The sequence below is a fragment of the Gobius niger genome (assembly GCF_951799975.1).
Source record: "Gobius niger genome assembly, chromosome: 16".
NCBI lineage: Eukaryota > Metazoa > Chordata > Actinopteri > Gobiiformes > Gobiidae > Gobius > Gobius niger.
In genome coordinates this window covers 21,226,193-21,246,665 of record NC_136867.1, presented here as the reverse complement: position 1 = coordinate 21,246,665, position 20,473 = coordinate 21,226,193, and the positions used below count along the sequence as shown (strand labels likewise).

General features: G+C 41.7%; 1 protein-coding gene across 1 annotated transcript in view; it reads right to left on the bottom strand.

Annotated features, from left to right (window-relative positions):
• The window catches only part of clmna (calmin a), a 48,372-nt gene extending 29,428 nt beyond the window's left edge, over window positions 1-18,944 (bottom strand). Inside the window, exon 1 of the mRNA XM_079573400.1 lies at window positions 18,784-18,944. Within this exon, the coding sequence (XP_079429526.1) occupies window positions 18,784-18,868 (85 nt within the window). The 5' untranslated portion in view covers window positions 18,869-18,944. The remainder of the gene's footprint in view (window positions 1-18,783) is intronic.
• Between the last annotated feature and the right edge of the window lie 1,529 nt (window positions 18,945-20,473).

Genomic DNA, 20,473 nt, shown 5'->3' with positions numbered 1-20,473 from the left:
TTGTAGCATTAAAATGTCGTCTCCCAGAACATTTCCTATGGTGAAGAGGAGTAACCTTATGTGTCGTCTTTGTAAGCTTGGGGGGAAGTCCGTTCATAGCTTTGGGCCTAGAGAGGTTGTTTTATTGTCTATTTATCCACCTGGATGTGAGTTTAATGGGAAAAAAATATAATGAAGTCTTCTCGTGCTAACATGAAGCGGACATATTGTGATCCCATCCATTAGTTTGATGAGGGGTTCACTGTTCGTCTCTAATTGCAGGAAGTCTGATGGCGTTACGCAACGGACTGCAGACACTGAAGCAACACGTTTAACTGTGAAAAATGACAGTGGCACATAGAGCCAGCTGCTGCTGCTCTCAATGCAATCAATCATTTACAGACAACGCTCTATTCCTTCTCTACTCCGATCTTCTTTTTCAACAAGAATCCGCCAACTTTGAATGGGGTTCGTCTGAGGGCTTCAGAGCATGATATCCGTCACTATTTTAAAGATTTCTAAGGGCCAAAACTTCCACATATTGAGAACTTTTAAATCCATTCTTAGGTCGATTAGAAAACCCTCCAAAAATACAGGTTTTCTAATGGAAAGCAGAATCCCAAATGCTTTTATCGCATTGCATAACCGGCATGCAGTTTAATATGTAATCCCAGTGTTTGTGCAATCGTAGGTCAGTGGCCCGAGTCGCCCTCACCCTGATGCCATCGACCCCAGACCACACACTGTCAGCCCAGCACTGTCCCGGATCAAATGTCCCCCCGAGTTTGTTTTATTATGAGAAAACAACACCAAACCACGCTGCGCAGCTCTCGAGTTGATAAAGGGCAGCACAATCTGTCGCAATCGCTATTTGAACGGTCGCAATTAGCAAATCCCAGAGGCTGCAATTATTTAGGCAATACACTTGTGCCTTGAGAACAGTGATCTATCTCCTTTACTGCTAACCCTGTAGTTTAGACCTCCACAAACAAGTTCAGAAACCCTTGACCCTGCACTCAAGAAGTTGTTGCACTTTATGTATGTGTTTGTGCACACAGAAGCACCTCCTGTGCAGTGGCTCGTAGACCGATGGGATAAGGTAAATAACAATTTAAGAGAGAAAGACAGGGGATAAAAGGCTGTTACCGCAGAGTCATCCTTCACTGTGATAAGAAAATAATATGACGCCTTATTGGTTTCCATTAAAGCTGCAGCACCGAGCCACAAACCTCTGCACCATAAAACGAGGAAAGAGCACGCGCGCTTTACCTCCGCCCTGCTAGAATCGAGACGCAACTATGGCAACAATGAGTCAGAATAGTAAAATGATGCTGGACATGAATAATTGTTTGAGTTTGCTTTTATTTTGAAGGTGCAGTATTGATACTGACAAGGCTGGGCTGGAGAGCTTAATGATGTTTGTGCAGTGGTCACACTCTCCTACCATCAATACAAGAACTTGGTTAAAAAATAATAACACTGGATATTTTGACATTGTAGAAGCTTATTGAACCAATGCCACAACAATTGAGTACTGTCATCAAAGCTAAAGGCAGTCCGACCAATATATATATATTTTTTTTTTTTTATTTGGTCAGGCTGTATATTTCTCACAAAAACTTCTGAAGTTATGTCAATAGGCACTGCAAACAAAATCCATTTGCAATCGCATCACTGGTACTTACAAATTACGTTTTTCAGCCTTGGTTAATTGACTGTGCATAACTTCAAGTCACCAAAAAGTGACTTCCTGTTTTGATTCAGCACACCAAAATAAAAGCACCATCTTATTCATTAGTTCAGCAGTTCATTATTTCAACTTTCTTTCTGCCTAACTATTAACAGACAAAACACTTAAAATGTGTGTATTTAACTATAATCTTGCTGAACTAATCAATGAGACGAGCTGTGTGCTTTTATTTTGTCGTGCTGGATCGAAACAGGAAGTCACTTCTTGGGCGGCGTTGTTCTGATTTGAAGTTTTGCACAGAGTCAATTATGAAACGTCAGCCTGTGCTGCCCTAGTTTAAACAGTCCAATGAAGACTAGTGCTTTGTTCTACGCAAGCAGTAAGTAAATGCTTTATTTGTCATTGTACAATTGTACAACAAAATTCAGATGTTGGGTTAGTCCTGAGCCGGCTGCGACAGGTTGGCCCATTTTGGGCCAACCTGACCAGCATGTTTTTGTAGGTAGAGGAAACTGAAGTACAGCCTTCAGTTCTCCTCAACAAGATGCACCGCCTCCTGGGTTTGTCCCTGTTTCAGAGCATGGTGTCCCGCACTGGTCAGCTCATCCACCTCCTCCTTCCTCTTCCTTCTGCACAGCTCTCTCCGCTCCACAACAGTCTTTCATCATCCGCATACCCCCTCGTTTGTCCCTTTTTTGTTTCCTGTTGCGTCTGTAGGGGATGTCCTAAGTTACAGCCGCCTTCGTCATCTGCACCCAACTTTCAATCAATTATAGATGCTGCGCTTGAATAATTGCTTTACATTGTTCACCATGAGTTTCCATGTATGTTGAAGATGCGTTATTGATACTGGCACAAGGGCTTTGGCAATAACCAGACAGTATCCGTGTCTAAAGTGTCCCGAGGCGCTCGTGGTGGTGTACAATATCAACTGCGAACGGCATTTCCCATGACACTTAATAACACAGAGGAAATTGAAAGTTGTCTGGGAGAAATGTAAGGTGCAACAGTACTCAATATGTCTTTCCACCATCCAACGGCATGCAGGACTCTGTGAAGTATTAAGTACTCCACAATGTCATCTTTGAACAATCTACTCCCAACTACAGTAGTATAACACGAGGCAGAAAGGTGGTAGACTCCCCGACTCCTGAAGATTCTGGCTCAGGTTATCTCATTGAAAGAGAACACATTTTCAGAGTTGAAGGTTAATTTCAACTTTATCTAATGCAGAAATCTAACCACATAAATCTTCAAAGGCTTCAGACTATCAGACGTCTGTCAAAATAGATGCAATATGTTTTAAGAGTTTGTAAGGGTCTGTCAGTGTAATGTTTCTTCAAGCCCCGATCCTTCATAATCCTTAATAATTCATCAGCAGCACATAAAATAGCCATGGTTAATCTTTATCTAAGCACCTGAAGCATGTCTACAATCCATCGCTGTTTCTTTCGCTTCCCTGCGCCACTGTATGTCTGTATTGACTCATCAGACTGTGATCATACCCTCCGGGGATTACATAACTCAGATCAATAGGATTTGTGACTTTTCACCCAGGTATAAACCAGCCTCTGTTTCATGAATACAGAGCGGGGGAGAACATTTGTTTTAGATGCAGCCGTCGAAACCCCCGAGACTGGCTTTGAACGGCTCCTGTTGTGGATTTGGTGAAATGAACAAAAGGGCTAACGTCACCCTCCATCTCCACATTCCTTCACATTACATGGGGGAGGCATCGAGTTCCAGAAAACTCCAGGGTCCGATCAAAGTGATAAGCTTCTGAAGCATAAAAATACTTCAACAACAGGTCCATGTTTCATAAAGGGACATTCTGCGTTAAGACTTTTGACGATTCAGGGTGCCTTTTCAGGAATTACTTTAGCAGCAGACCAAAGCCTCTCCATCCTAATGTGCAGAACTTTGCATGTAGAGGTCTTTTACATGGGGTGTACTGTTGTTAAATTGTATGAAACTCCACAGGGTTTGCATCTTCAAGTGTATGATGACACTGGAACAACCTTGGCTTGTGGTAAAGATTGATTTCCAAAGGGCGCCCTCATCAATGCTGCCCTTGACTTTGGGATTAGCTCCATTCTCAGGCACAAAATTGTCAATATACGGTTAATGGCATTGAACCTTAAAGAATGTGAAACTTGGCTTAAAGCTGATCAAAAAAGTTTAAACGCAAAACCTTCAAAACTTTGACATAATGCGCTTTTTAAACTTCTATTCTATTCTAGAGGGACGCTTTGTTCATAAAGAGAGTTTTAGCCTTCAAGGTGAGGACAAAGTGAGACATGACGAGACACTGGCAGCAGCAGGAGGAGGCTCAAGTTAAAGTGGTGTAAAATTGAAAAGCCCCCTCCTCCCCCTCTCTCTCTTGTCACCCGTCTCTCCCCTCTCTCCTCCTTGTGGGCGGCTGTTTTTCTGCACAGCTTACCTGCTCATCGACTGCCCTCAGGGGTGAGGGTCAGCTGCAGAGCACTCTTCCCTTAGATACTGCGTGGGGAGGCTGTAGCGTCACAGAGTTAACCCTTAACACACCAGTGCAGCCGTTTCTTTTCAAATCTGGAGAGGCCGGCAGTGGCAGCTACAATGGGAAATGCAGCGTCGTTCAGCTGATGCTACGAGTTGTCAAAAGAGGTGTGATTTTCATGCCAAAGCAAATTGTTGTGACTTCATTAACAGCCACAATTTGGGTTTAATGTTCTCAATTTAGTCCCATTTAATCCTTGTAGGCGGCACAAAGGTCCCAGGTTCAACCGCGGGTCAGATGGGGCCTTTCTGTGTGGAGTTTGCAACCAGGATGAGTGTGGATGGGGGACGACGGATGGAAGTAAACCCATCGATACAATCAGGTGAGGAGTGTTTATAGCATGAGTTCCATGTGTGTTCATTAACATGCACTACCCCTACTCATTTGAAAGCTAAGAACATCCAGAATTCAGTCACTGAGCTACTAGAGGCCTGCACTAGCATTAATTAGGGCTCATTGTGGACAGTGGGAGAGTCCCTTTACTTTCATGTCCAACCTGGCTTTAGTCTAAGGCTCTGGAAACCCTAAGAGTAAAGCACATTCTGCTTTTTGATCAAAACATAAACAACTTTTACATCATAGAAAAGGTTTTTGTAACAGTGGAGACATCACCCATTTTACTTGAACATGTTTAACTCATCCATCCATCCATCCATTTTCTTCCGCTTTATCCGGGGCCGGGTCGCGGGGGCAGCAGTCTCAGCAGAGATGCCCAAACTTCCCGATCCACACACACCTCCTCCAGCTGTTCTGGGGGGACCCCGAGGCGACATAGTCCCACCACCGTGTCCTGGGTCTTCCACGAGGCCTTGTCCCACTAGGACATGCCTGGAACACCTCCCGCGGGAGGCGACCAGGAGGCATCCGGAACAGATGCCCGAGCCACCTCAGCTGGCTCCTTTCGACATGAAGGAGCAGCGACTCTACTCCGAGCTCCTCCCGGGTAACTGAGCTATATGTTTAACTCATATACATTTGACATAATACTTATTGTTACAACTATTTATTATATTCTTTTATTTGTATCCTAATTAGTAATGGTATTATTAACCATTTTGTAAAACTACTGTTATTGAGCTACTGTGACTATTTCCTTTCACTTTCATGGGGACACAGACAGGTTATGTTTAAAAAATATTCATAAAGAACTTTATACTATTCTACAGGCGAAACTCAGAAAATTAGAATATCATTCAAAAGTTCATTTATTTCTGTAATTCAACTTAAAATGTGAAACTAATATATGATATAGACATGCAAAGTGACATATGTCAAGCCATTGTTTGTTATAATTCTGATGATTATAATCAAAATGATAACAAATAAAGGCTATACATATTTCACTTTGCATGTAATGAGTCTATATCATATATTAGTTTCACATTTTAAGTTGGAGACAGAAATAAATGCACTTTTTAACAAGTTTCACCTGTATGTGAGTCCTTGTGCTACGTCATCAAAAAGTCACAACAATGCTATTATTAAATATATTATAATAGTCTTGAAATATCTGGTGTTTTTCCCATTTCATGCAAGCTCTTTGCTTCACTCTTAAGCTGTTTTTTATGAGTTACAAAGACAAAGGCAGAGCTAATCCAGGCTTACATCACCCGGGCAGGTTTACATTAGAATATGACCTTTTAGAACACAGTGGTATTTTAGGACAGGAAATGGCCAGGCTTTTGTAAACTTCAGTCCACAATCTGCAATAGCCAGTGGTGAAATGCGCATGGAAAATTGTACCATAAACTATATTTTTGCAGGAAGGAACCCAAACAGAAAGACATAAACATTACATTTTGGGCACTTTAGTGGGAATGGGAATGTTCTGAAACAGGTCTGAAAGAAAATGTCTTAATTTAAACTATGCTACACGTACACACCCATCATATCAACAGTTCTTTCAGGTATATCTTTCTTTCTTGGAACACAGACCTTGTTTGCTCTACTTCAATCAGATTTCTCCTCAGCAGTCGAAGCACAAGTCAAAGTCAATATTCAAATGCGGATCGTGGGCGTGCAGCAGCTGAAGTGTGGGCTGCGAGCCACAAGATGAAGCCTCTCTGTGATGCGAATAAGCACCTGGTCGCGTGTGGGAGGAGGCGATGACAGACCTGGAGTGTCACCGGCAATAAGGCGAGGAGACAGGGCAGCAGACGCGCAATTCAACGCGGATATAGAGAGCTTTCTTTATCTCAAATGAATGCACAAGAGGCCGTTTTGTATTCTGCAAGTATGACCCCAAGTGAAGTGGCGTATGGGAGCTGAAAGGCTGCCAGTGTTACATGAGGGCTTCTTCTTAGCTGTAATACGCCGCTGATTTATGAAGGATGTCGTTGACAACGGGGAGAAGACGCCGCAAATTCACAGGTGGTGTCAGAAAAATGCATGAAACCAGCCACATTTTTCAAGTCTGTTTAATTCCATGTCATCTACCAAAGATTCAACTATGGCTGCTAGGCCTGTCACGATAACAAATTTGAAGTTTGATATATATTGAGGCAGGAAAGTATCGCGATAAACGATATTATTGACTCTAAACAATACTAGATAGATACTAGACAGCAAAACCTTGTTCTAAAAGTGCATAATCATGTCCTAAAATACCACACAAGCTGCAATAAACATGAAATGTATTGTTAGATTTCAAAACTTTACAAAGAAAACAGGGGGGGATGCTAATAAATGTACAGACGAGGGCTGCAACCAACGATTATTTTGGTAATCGGTTCATCTACCGATTATTTTTACGATTCATCGTCAATTCATCGGTTGGCTGTGAATGGTGTATGAAAATTTCATTTTTTCATTTTGTTTATAAATTAAAGCTAAAGTGGCGCCACTTGAGGACATGTTGATGGAGTGAACTTAAAGTGAGTGTTTTTGGAGGCTCTTAGTGCTAATTCTGCTTTCTGATTGGATGAAGATTTCATAAATATGTGTCTGTGTCTCAATGTACAAAACACTACATACCTTAACTTTAAAAACAAAGTAGGTTTCCATTAATAATTTAAAAAAAAAAGTTTATGTCATGTACTAAAATAGTTGTCAACTATTTCAATAAGCGATAAGTTGTCGATTAATTGATTAGTTGTTTCAGCCCAAAGTACAGACGATAAATATCAAGCCCTTGAACGATAAGTCGAAATAGTAACTACAGTGACAGTCTTAATGGCTGCTATCAATTTTGAAGGATATAACATCAAATCTAACTTGGTTATGAAAGACAGGACTTCTCAAAGTAGGGGACAAACTCATTTGAGGTCACAGAGACGTAGTAGTGTCACTAATTACTCTATCAACTTATCGTTCAGTAAATAACAGATAAACAATACATTTTGGGGCTCAAGATAAACCGTCTGTACAATTGTTTGCCTATTTTCCTTATTTATTCTTTGTAAAAACGTATGATTATGAAAATTATGTTTCATGTTTATTTTAGGAAGCGATAATGCACTTTAAGAACATACGTTTTCTGTCATTGCTACGCTTCAGAGTTGAAAATTTGCAATCGTGACTGACCTAGATGCAGTTTTTATTTAATGTAACAATATCCTCTTGAAGTGCTAGTTTCACACAGCCTATCGTACATGACCTAATTTATACATATTTAAAAGAAAACACGGCCAGTCAGAATTCAGGGGCGTCGCGCGCTACCCGTGTCCGCCCCTAGACTTGCCCCTGTTGGCCAAAAACAACATCAATGTCTACCCCTCATTTAGGAAGTTTGTGGGAGACATGAAGCGGCTAAAAGCTTATTGATTATTTTCCCAAAAGTTGGTCAGAAAATCAATGAATACTTTCAGTGACCTCCATTACCATTTAAATGTACTTTAGCCATATACGGTGCAAGCCTAAAACCCACTCAACTAATTCTCTGAGTTACTCCTGACAAGATCCTGGCCCAAACTCTGCGTTGTGCTCGCTGACTGCTCCTGACAGGTAGCCCCACTGACACTGAAGGATGGGTCAAATGCAGAGGCCAAATAGAATAACGCAGAATAAAGCATAACCTCAAAGTTTTGCAAATCAGGCATCAAAAGAAATACCCAGGCTGGTACGTATTACCTCCAGATCTACTCGAGAAGCCTTTGATCTCAATACAAAAATAGTCTCCCCCAGAACTCCATGTGCGCACTATTAGAGGTTGTTAACTGCAACATTAGCGTATTTCTTAATGTGTGCGGTGCATGGCTAATGTGCTGTTTGGCTGCAGAAGCTACACACTGCCTTGCACGCACAGCTCTGCAATTTGATAGTAATCTAAAGGCAAGCAGAAAGCTATTTTATGTTGTGCGCACCGAGCAGCCGTTTGTGTCCGTCAATTGCCACACTGCGTTACATGTGCTGCCTCATCACTATTTCTGCTGGTTCAAAACTCACGCCCCGAGCGTTCTGCAGAAAATGCTTTTCGATGTGAAAGGGCAGCACATCTGACACATAATATGAAGACTACAGTCGCTGGGCTGGGAGTTATTTTCAAAGGTGACATTATGAAGAACACTGTGCGCTAGATAATGAACATGTTCAACCTTTTTGTGTGGTTATTACAGCATTATGGACATTTTTTACTCTGTAAGGAGGCAGACGCTTAAACAAGTTAATCCTGTGTTGAATCCTGGCCATCTGACAATGTCTGCATTATCCCTGTTGTTCCCTGTTTTTGATTTCTCTCCATCTTCTGGCCAATAATGAAGCAGCTTCAGTGCAAATTCAACATGGACGACCTACCTGCAGCATTCAATCATTGCCTCATCACCGACAGCTCATCACCAATCATCCAATCAGACTCCCCGCTCAAGCCACACCTTCGCAACGGCCAATCACTGCAGCTGTTCATTCCTGCTTCATCCATTCACCACCGTGATCCTATTTTTAAGGTTCCTTGTCCATCACTCGGCCGTTTCCCAGCTGTGCCGCGACCCTCCTCCACCCCTCCTCCGCCTGGCCTCTCCTTGGCTCTGCTCGTCCCGGGTCTCATCCTCTACTATCACCAGTGTCCAGCCTCCGGGGGAAGACTCTATGTCTATCATTCATCATGTATTTTATATCGTTGATTGAATCTCTCCCTAATTATGATTCACGCCTAATAAAACTGTCGCCACTCTGTTTCTGTGAGTCTTTTCAGGTTGAAATGTTGTTGACTGATTCTTGTTTACAGTTTAGCAGGTCTTCCCTCTAATGTTAATGCTTCTGGGCGTTTACAATGTGCACAATGAGATGAATCTAAATATAGCAAACAAGTTTTCTGTAAAAAAAAAAATATATATATAATAAAAATAATAATAATTCAGCAAGGCCTGTCCCAATAATTACTTTAGTAAATGTGTTTCCTCTTGTTTGTGTTTTATTTTGAAGATATGTTTAAGTTACTTTTGGTGACATAAAACTCAACAATATTGTTTAACGCAATACATTGATGTCTAAATATGCTCAACTTAAAATTGTGTTATTGTGTTATACTGTATGTCTTCAGCACCATTTCAATTCTTTCATTTTAAAGTGTGTATACAGTATGAATGGAAAACAGGTAAACTAAATGAAGGAATGCTTTGTGGTGAAATGATCAGGTGAAGGTGTGCGGAATTCAAAAACATGAGTGGAGAAAGTGTGTGAATGAAACTAAACAAACTACCTCCAACTATGCCATTAAAGGAACAACACCTATGATACTCATTTACTGGACGGGATCCCCTGACCTCCGGGGACAATAGAGTCCTGTTATTCACAGACTATCTGGAGTTTGCCACAGTCAGTAGAGCGCAGCAGGAGGTATGGCAGCACCTTCTCCTGAGTGACTTTGACACAGTGCTGTTTGCTGCCCGCTCGAGTGCTTCATGGGTAATCCTTGACACGTGTAAAGCCTCTGAACAGACAGTGATTGACCTCTCTCTGCACAGGACTGGACAGAGACAGAGACGGATGGACTCAGAGCACTTTCACACCGTCAGAGAAACACAACATGCGAAACACTTATAATATCAAGGAAGAGAGACCGCATTTTAACCACATACAAAAACAATTTGCATAAAAAAGGCACCATTCATCTCGCTAGACAAACACTCATGCTATTAAATCTACATCAGGCATTACCATACATTGTCCACAGTCAATTTATTTCACAACGTGAGGCATTTAAGACCTGATTTACTTCTGTAATGGAAAAACACACCATTATACGAGAGGATAATGTATGAGATTTATGATTGGAAAACCCATTTCCCCGGCGTTTTAAATAGGAATTATGAGGCAAGCAGCGAAAAACCAATATGAAAAACAGCAACTTGAGGCTAAACTTGAACGAACAGGTGCTACATTGTTCCTGAGTATATAGGGTCAAGCGCAGGACACGCTGAGCTGAATATTATTACCACACTCCACCTGCAGCCTTGCTCTGTGGGCCATGTGTGGATACTCTCAAAGACTGCCTCCCCATTGTTTCATGTTCTGGGGGCAAAACTAAATGAAACTTTATGTTGGCATCTGTGAAAAAGCCCACAATGGATAAAAGATTGAGAGAGGCTGTAGCTCCATAGTGATGTGCATCTATTTTGGTCGACTTCAAGGAAAGAGAGGATTTGGCGTACTACAGATAGTATTTCATGACTCAGAAGGTTACACTTTCTGAGATTACTTCTCCTTTGTTTGCTGAAATGAAACTTTATGTTGGCACCTCAAGACAAGCCTGGGATGAATTCGAACATTGACAGAGTATTTTGGTCGATTGTATCAAGAAACAGAGGATCTGGTGTACCACATATTTTATGACTCACGAAGATTTGGTTTGAGAGCACTCGGGAGGTATAATAATAAATCCTTCATTTTGTGCAAGGTGTTCTGTACCAGGGTGGTCACGATAATAACTATATCGACTTATCATTCAGTAAATCACAGACAAGCAATACATTTTTGGGCTCAATATTTATTGTCTGTACGTTTATTGTAGAATATTTTAAGATTAAGAACTTGTTGAACAAAGCGTTACTCAAAGCTTTACTCTCATTTTTAAGCTTTAGGGTTGTACTGAGGCATTAAAAGATCTTCAATGATGTTGTTTATTGCAACATTTTCTTACCATAATAAACATGTAACTAAAGTTTTATTAACTGTTACCCCGCTTTACTACACATTTTAGCACATGTGCAGAGCATTGTGGTTACATTGCATGGTTTGTTGACAGCATATAAGCCCAATAGAAGATTTGTCCCCATCATATTTCTGTACAGGTGGTATATTTCAGCCCAATCTTTGTTTTTCAAGCTACAAAGTTATTATTCACAGCTTTATCTAAAGCAGAACAAAGTAACTCATGCCCCTAGATGCTACAGCTTTTTACTCATTAATTTTCAGTTAGCTTTGCCCGTTAGCCTGTTAGCTTCTTCTTCGTGATTCTATAAGTGTGTATTGGGGCCTCCGACCCGGTGCAGGAAAGCTGCAAGTGTGGTTTTCTAGCCAGAGACACCAGGGGGAGATGAGAGACCCACCAATCATCCCATTAACAGTTGTATTACCCCCAGAGGGACAAAGAAAAGGATTACGGTAAACACATTAATTAACAACTTTTACAGCATCCTGTATGAATACTTTTATTCAAGTATGAAATTGGCCACCACTGTAAAAAAAAAAAGTGGCGTGGAGTAAAAGTTCACAACATAAATAGCTACAACTCAAGAAAAGTGCACATCCTCAAAATCGCTATTAAGAACAAGACTCAGGTAAATTTACTCTCCCAAAAGAACAAGTACCAGTACTTCTTGATTTCATTACTGGAGTAAAAGCACAGATACCACTGATCAAATACTACTCCAATATGAGTAGAAATTGCTCAGTCAATTTTTTACTCAACTACTGAAAAGTATTTGTTGAAAATACAAAGTAGAAAGTACAAATCTGTTTGAATAAGTGTTAGGAAAAATAACTTTGCGCCCAAATTCACCCTCTGTACGGCAAAACGTCAGGACAAATCTTCTTCCTTGTGCTAAGTCAAAGGCATTGACGTCTGCACATCGCCACCTACTGTCCTGGGGTGGACAAACACAAATGTACTTTTTACTTTGGAGCCTTTTTAAAAATGTAGTTGGAGTAGCAGAATTTATATTTATCTTTCAAATGTAGTGGGGTAAAAGTATTAAGTGTTCAACAATAATACTACTCAAGATCCTCAAAAATGCTACAGTATTTGAGTAAAATCACTCAACTAACAGTTTTACCCGTAGCTGGTCAGCACAAACGCTGCACACCTTTACATATTTTCAAAATAGATCTATGGGCTCAAACCTTTTTCCATTAGCGCTAACATTAGCTGATATGAGCTTAATAGATTTCCCACCGTACTGCTTCTGACAGCTCTATACACTCTACATAACTAACTACTCCATTATAATGCATTTTGCTACCCTGATTTCCACATACGGCAGCAGAATATCGCCGCGCTGTGCCCACGCCGTTAGCACCCGGCGTCCTGATGAAGGGGGCTGCCGCGTGGGATGTGTGATGCTGCGGTGGGAGACTGCATATACCCGGAGTTATTATGTAACAACCAAGTCCTGCCATTGTTTTAAAGCACTGGCCACACTTCAGGCTGCAAACTCATGGGACAAATGGAGACGGTGGGAATGGGCAAAATGAAAAATAAGGTTTAGAGGGAGGAAATAGGGCAATGTTTACAATGAGGTTTCAGGGTATAAAAGGGAAAAAGGGGGGGATGAACTGAGGCGCAAGGTGCAGCAAACAGTCCATTCATTAGTTGCATACTTGCACTGCGGAGAGATGGAGAGAGAGAGAGAGAGAGAGAGAGAGAGGCAGGTTTGGACTGTGTTTACAAAAGGCTTCACACACTGTAGATCACAACGTGTTTGGCCGGGAGCGATGGATAATGAGGGAGCTACAAGTCTTGCCTTTGAAGTGGCACTAGAAAGACCGACAAATTGCGGCAAAGATAAAAGAGTCAGTGAAGCGCCATAGCTCAGCTGGTACAGCCGTACATAGTTTACACGGGGTGAGTGCGTGCATCTGCGTCAGGTCGTGTTTGGAGTTTAAGAGCAGAAAGTCTCGAAGTACCTGCGATTTCTCATTATGCTGGTCAATGGTCAAATGAAATAGCAATGAGAGGGAAAAATATATCTACAGATGGAATAAATAAATATATCTGCTTCTTTTGAATGTTTAGGTGATGATCTAACCTCTTAACCCCCACCGACCCGAGCACTTTATTCTCCTAAAAAGCCTCTTGAAAAAGTGTCAACATAGCAACAAAAACAAGGATGAAAATACAGCAAAAAAAAGCAACAAAAGAGCAACAAAAAGACAATAAACAAGTGATAAAAACCCGACTAAAAAGTGATGAAAAAGCAAAAGAAGAGCCACAAAAATGAGCCAGAAAAGCAACAATAACACAATTTGAAAAAGGGACAAAAGCACAACTAAAAAGTGACGAAAATACGACAAAAAAGCAAGAAAATAAAGCGATGACAGAAAACAGACAAAAACAACTGTGAAAACAAAAAAGTCACAATCAATTTTGTAGGTCTTAGCTTTCAAATGAGGCTGTAAACTCGAGTCGAGAAGCTTCCAGATTTGAGTAAGCCGAACTGGAGAAAATGCACTTGCTTCAGAGGTTAAAGAGGTTTAATGTGACACTCACTTAAGAGTATGGAAGTGGCATCAAAAACATAAAATATATCACTGTATCGCGTTCCCTAATCAGATGCTATATCAATTTATTGTTTATTGAGTCAAAATAAAGTCTACAACTTGACCATTTTGATCAGTATAAGCTAGTAGTTGTATAGCTTTCTTCTAGTATGTGACAAATGGATTAAAGAGTATAACGCATTGCTCATTTGTATGAAAGAAGAACATTTTGGTGATTTTTAAAGCTTTACTTTAATTAATCATTCACCATCTTGCGTCAAAGTGTCCCATCTACATTCAATCTAAAATTAGCTGATATTTGTTGGCCCGAGGTGTACTTCCTGGATACGCGTTTCCAGGGCAACTGTTGCTGACTTCATGCAATACCAGGCAATTCCCTTCAATCCACTGTTCGTCCCTGCCCAAGTGAATCGGCAGCCGACCGGACCTGGGCCGTATCTTATTTCACAATGAGGGCTTTATAAACAATGTCCTCTCTTAGAAAAGTTTCATTAATTTGCAATAAAATACCTCGCCCGGCAGAGTACACGACAGGAATGCACTGTGAAAAAGCGCTTGTGAAGATAAACTTAAGACTTTATGGCTCACTCTTGCTTTCTCGCTGTGCCACTTTACTTCAGCCTAACTGCAGCCTGTGGCAAAATGTGGCCTTCAATCTTCCAAATCTGGCGTCCCAGCAGTGTATAGCAGCATGCAGCGCCGCGTTGCCAGATAATGTGACAGCTGTTTTGGTGGAAACCTGTAGAGTTTTATGTGAATTTGATTACGTAGAAACAACAAGTCGAGCCAGCTTATTTCCCGGTGTCTCGTGGGAGATATTGTCAGACGTGAGCCTTCTATAAAGTTTGAGGTTGTAGTGTAAAGAAAAATAACAAAAAAGTGCCAGGAAAGAAACTTGTGCTTACTTATATTGAGGCATACGTTCATAAAACTCCACTATATTCTTTCAATAAATGCAACGGCAAAGAGGTTTTAAAGGCTTGGGATTTATACCCTAGGACTTTTTATAATCTGAAAATCAGTGGTTCTCGACTGGTGGGTCGGTCAGGACCCAAAAGTGGCACACACTGCGGAAACATTTTCAGTACCACTGGAAAAATGGCCATCTTATCTTAGCAAAGTGGCTTGAAAAGTGCTTGAATTAAAGCAGAACTAAGTAACTTGTTTACCTGAATAAATCCTTTTTGTAGTCCCTCTGGGGGTAATGCAAGTGTTGATGGGATGATTGGGGGGTTCTTTCAGGTCAACTCGGGTGTCTCTGACCCAATACACACAAATGGAATCACGATGAAGAAGCTAACAGGCTAGCGAGCAAAGCTAACTGCGGGCTAGCGCCACCTAGACAGTATTTACAGCCAAATTTGAGTGCAAATTATCTCCATTGTGTAATTGGATGCCCCTTTGTCTTTTCTGTCAGCGTAGTATTTACTCTCACGGACAATTAGTAAAAAACCTCAACATGCTACAATATCTGCAGTGCTGCTTATGGCCTCCAGGGGCATGAGTTACATAGTTCTGCTTTAAGTCATTTTTGTCAAAGATAAGATTGCATTTTTTTTCCAGTGGGTTGTAAACCTTCCCCAAAAATCACTGCTGATACATTTTTCTTGATACACTTGCCCTGACTGATTAATTCCAAAAACAACTGAACTAAGGAGGAAAGACTGGATTCATATGCAAAGACAGGGTTGAAGCGAAGTACAGGTTTTATTATAGGTAAAATGATAAAATGAATATTATATTTTTATGAGTCACAAATAATCTTCACAGGTTGAAAGTGGGTCCAGAAGCTGAAACACTGGCCTATGCTAACTCCAATGTAGGGCTGCACGATGCGGTTGTACAAAATGCAATATGACTAAACAATTCTAATCCGTTCCACACAAACACAGATCTTAATTTGTTTTTCACCAAACTGTGTCAAAACGACCCTCCAAAAACACTAACTCAGAACCAAAATGTCGCTAAAATAGAAAATAATCGCTAACATAATAACTTAAACTGAACTTTTGCACATTTGCAAGTTCCATGCATATTTTGCGAGATATTGTGCAGCCCAACTCCAGTGCATTAGCTGAGCTCCAATCATTTATGTAACAGGTTGCAACAGCAAACAGGAAGAGCATGGATCTGTCATTAAAAAAAAAGCATCCAAATCACTGCACAAGGGGGCTCATCTCTGACTCAAGCGTTTTGTTCATTTTCGCTGTGTCACGCAGCAATACGTGTTTTGGAAAAGAAAATGGGTATTTACTGACGCTTCCAAACAGTCACACCATTTTGTAGATTGGAACTCTGAGAGTGGACATTTTGAAGACGGTTTTGTAAGAAGTGGTCGCTTTAGTTTTTAGTCACTGTTTTTAGCCATTGTTCACTTCTTCATGAGCTTGAGAGCGAGAGACCGGTTTGTTAGAGGTGAAAGCGGGTTAGACGTGAACAAAGCTTTCATTCTCCACAGCGCAGTCATTAAATCAATTACTTCCACTTTACAGAGCAATTGTGTTGTTTGGGCTCCCCCGCTTCAGGAGCTACAACAAATGCACAACAGTAAGTATTCCCACAACAAAAACTCCTCAAAAAAAAAAAAAAGAGTGTGAAATCTGACCATTTACAGAGCATATTTGTTAAGCGTGTGAACGGTAATGCGCCTGTTCACGAAAGCTTCCAAAGACGTCTATTTCGGGTGTTTTGCAACTCCCACACGTGATGTAATCCTTTGGTATGATTTCAAAAAAAGCTATGGTGGTGGGTGTAGCAGTGAATTTTTTTTAGCACCTCAACCACTTGTTGCACCCCTGATACACGGAGAGCGCCCGTAAAAATAATTCCTCTCAACCTGCCCCGGCGCTCACAGGAATAAATCTAGGAACAAGAAGCGGCTCGAGCAACTTTAACGCCCACAACTGGAGAAAATATAGATTTAAGATCATCCGGCATCAGAATCTTCTCAAACACTGATAAGGTGAAGTTGTTACTTGACCTGGACCCGAGCCAAAATCCTAAGTGAATTTTACAAAGCTATACTGCAATTAGAAAGCACTTACTACAACAGTGTTTTTGTGCCAGAAAACTAGAGTGCAAAGCCATTTATTGCACTCTAATTTGTTTGCATTCACCAGGCAAATAGTTTAGAGAAACTGGGGAACAAGCATTATCTGACACTCAAATGATATGTTAAAAGTATAATGGCTTCTTGAAAGAGCCTTGATTGTCGACATTTGAGAGATCTCTATTAGAGGTCGACCGATATATAGGGCCGATATTTGGGGATTTTACAATATTGGCTGTCGGCCGATCTAACGCTGATAAAGGCTGATATCTCCGGGACAGAAAGTGATAAAGACTTAAAACGAGTCCTCCCACAACTTCCTCGGCCGCAGGGGATCTGAGAAATATCGCAATGAAAAATCGTTCGCGAGTTTGACTAAAGTTAGTTACTTTCATTAAACCTCAGTGAATATGGGCATTCTGCTTGTCATTTTGAAACACAGATTCAATCGCAGAGTTAGTTTTAAAGCAGTATTAAGTAACTCATGCCCCAGAGGCCATAAGCGCTACTGCAGGTGTCGCACCATGTTGCCTTTTTTTACTCATTAACTATAGGTGAGAGTAAATACTACACTGACAGAAAAGACAAAGACAATTACACAATGGAGATAATTAAAAGCCCACAGTTAACTTTACCCGCTAGCCTGTTACCTTCTTCTTTTTGATTCCATTAGTGTGTATTGGTGACCCCGACCCGGAGCAGGCAAAGCTGCAATTGTGGTTTTCTGACCAGAGACACCCGGGGGAGATGAAAGACCCCCCCAATCAGCCCATCGACACTTGTTTTACCCCCAGAGGTTTTACAAAAAGGATTTATTAAGGTAAACAAGTTTCTTGCTACTGCTTTAACCTCTGCAATTGAGTTTGTTTGTAACAGCATGCTAATGCTAACGGCAACTAATCAACGCTGGGGCAGAAACTATGATTGAATCACCTAAAGTAATAAAATAAAAGTGGCCACTGCAGGAGTGGCCAAGAATTTATGTTTTCGCAGGATTATAGACCAGGCATTTGGAAAAATATTGGTCAAAAGTATCGGCTGAGCATATCGGCATCGACCAATAAAAATCCCCAAAAATCTCCATATTTTGCAAATACTTGATATTCACCCATACCAAAACACTTCCATTATGAATTAACCTGCAAAGCTGCCCATACATTTCGGCTAAAATATGGTGCAAGTGCAACAGGTGACCTGCTGTGAATAACTGTAAGATATTTTTTGAGCATAATGTCACTTATTGCCTCTGTGTAGTGTAAAGTGTAGTTTAATAGGCTACTAGAAGCAAAATGTACAACAAGCAATGATACCAGCAACTTTATGTTATTGCAAGTAACAGAAATGTATCTGAGGAGCACTATCATTCTATCGTATTGTTTCAAGGGAACTATAGACTTTTTTTTTTCAAACGTTCTAAGTCCACGTGGGCCTGACCCATTTGAGAATGAAGCCTATAACTTAGCACAGGTTTGGCTTCATAACCCCTTTACTACATTCTTATAAACCCGCCGTGCTCACAAAGGTATCCACGCTGTAAAACTATCCCCTAAACTTGTGTTGCCTGCGGGCTCTTACACTAGCAGCAACCATTCTTTGTCCCGTCCGCACTTCTTCCCAAAATGACACACCTCCGCGACCAGAACTGCGTCCCGAAAAGCCGAAAATTATGGGACCTGTTATCTTAAAGTGGCATCTGCAAACTTCGGAACTCCCTTTCTTATCCAAACACAGCGCCTAAAAACAAACTTTCCCAGCTCGCGCAATTTGAACCCATTGCGCGCACTCGCCGTTCACTCCAACTCCAGGGCTCATCGTGTTCCCCCGCAAAAAAAAAAAAAAAACTGCAGTCCACGGGATGCAAAATGCTCGTCTTACCTTGAAGATTCTGCACTCGGATGTCGCTGATTTGCCCGATCAATTCCTCGCGCTCAAACCAGCCCTCCCACTCGTGGCCAGCCATCTGTAGCCGCGGTGAGATTCGAGGAGAGTATCCCGGGCAAAAAACGCACTTCCCCGCGGGCTGGAAGTGTCCGATGAGCTGCGCTGCTGCTGCTGCTGCTGCTGCTGGTGGTCCTTTTAAGTGGTGTGGCGGGCTCCTCTTGTTACTGTCCGGGCTGCCAAGAAGAAGCCACGCGAGCTAAAGCGCAGAAACAATCATTATGCGTATGGTCCCAATGCAGGTCTGTTGTTGTTCGAGTCGGTGCTGCAGATATTAAGAGATGAGATGAGAGCGCTGGCTGGGAACGCGTCCTGCACCTGGTTGGTATTTGCAAAGAGTCTCCGCCCCTCCCTCTCTTTCTCTCTCTCTCTCCCTCCCTCCCTCTCTCTCCCTCTCTCTCTCTAATGCTGCCTCACATAAAACCTTCAATAAAACCCACTGAAGGAAAATTTACGCGGCGCAGAAACGTCACCAAACTGTGGTGACGCGCGCCGTTGTCTCTAATTGGAGGACAAGCCGACGGACGGTTTAGGTGGAGTTTGTAATTTTCGAGGTACTCTGATCTTTTCATTAAAGCTGCGAAACGAGGACGGGACTCTTCAGAATGTGATGGACTGGTTGCCACTCTTTTGCATTGAGCGTTGAGTAAAGTCGCAGCATTTTTTCCTGCACAAATTTGGACATTTTTTGATTTGGCCCAAACTCCAAACTCGTTTCTTGCTCTCACAAAAGCGCCGGCCCTCAGCAAGACTGAACTTTTAGATTCTACTTCTATCTTCTATTAAGAGAGATGGGAAAAACACATTTGCTTTTCAAAAACAAAAAGTCAGGTACCGTACCCCATCTTTAAATGAGATAAATGGCTTAAAATTGCTTGAATGAAGGCACTTTATGTTGAATTTCAGTTGGTTTGGACTCATCTATAACATAAAAATGCTAATGCCAATGCCAGTTGAAATCAGACAAATTCACTTTTAATTAGATTGGGGAGGACATTGAGGGGGACAGCTTCAAGTACTTGGGTGTTCACCTCAACAATAAACTGGACTGGTCCCACAACACCAACGCCCTGTACAAGAAGGGCCAAAGTGGCCTCCACCTTCTGAGGAGACTGAGGTCGTTCGGAGTGAGCAGGCCTCTGCTCAGGACTTTTTATGACTCTGTGGTAGCCTCTGCTCTCCACTACGCTGCCGTGTGCTGGGCCCCGAGCAGCACAGAGCGGGACAAGAACAGACTGAACAAGCTGGTCAGGAGGGCCAGCTCCGTCCTGGGCTGCCCCCTGGACTCTGTGGAGGAGGTGAGGGACAGGAGGGTGTTAGCCAAGCTCACCTCCATCATGGACAACACCTCCCACCCACTGCACGGGACTGTAGAAGAGCTGAGCAGCTCTTTCAGTGGAAGACTGAAGCACACCCAGTGCAAGAAAGAGCGCTAGCGCAAGGCCTTCATCCCCACTGCTGTTAGATTGTACAAGACTGTAAAGTAACATGTGCAATAACCCCTTTGCAAAATACATGCAATAATCCCTGTATTTACATCACTTATCTGTGTCACTTTATCAACCACTTGCACTAGGATTGTAAACCTGCACTGCTAACACTGCCTAGATTTTTTTTACTGTTTTTG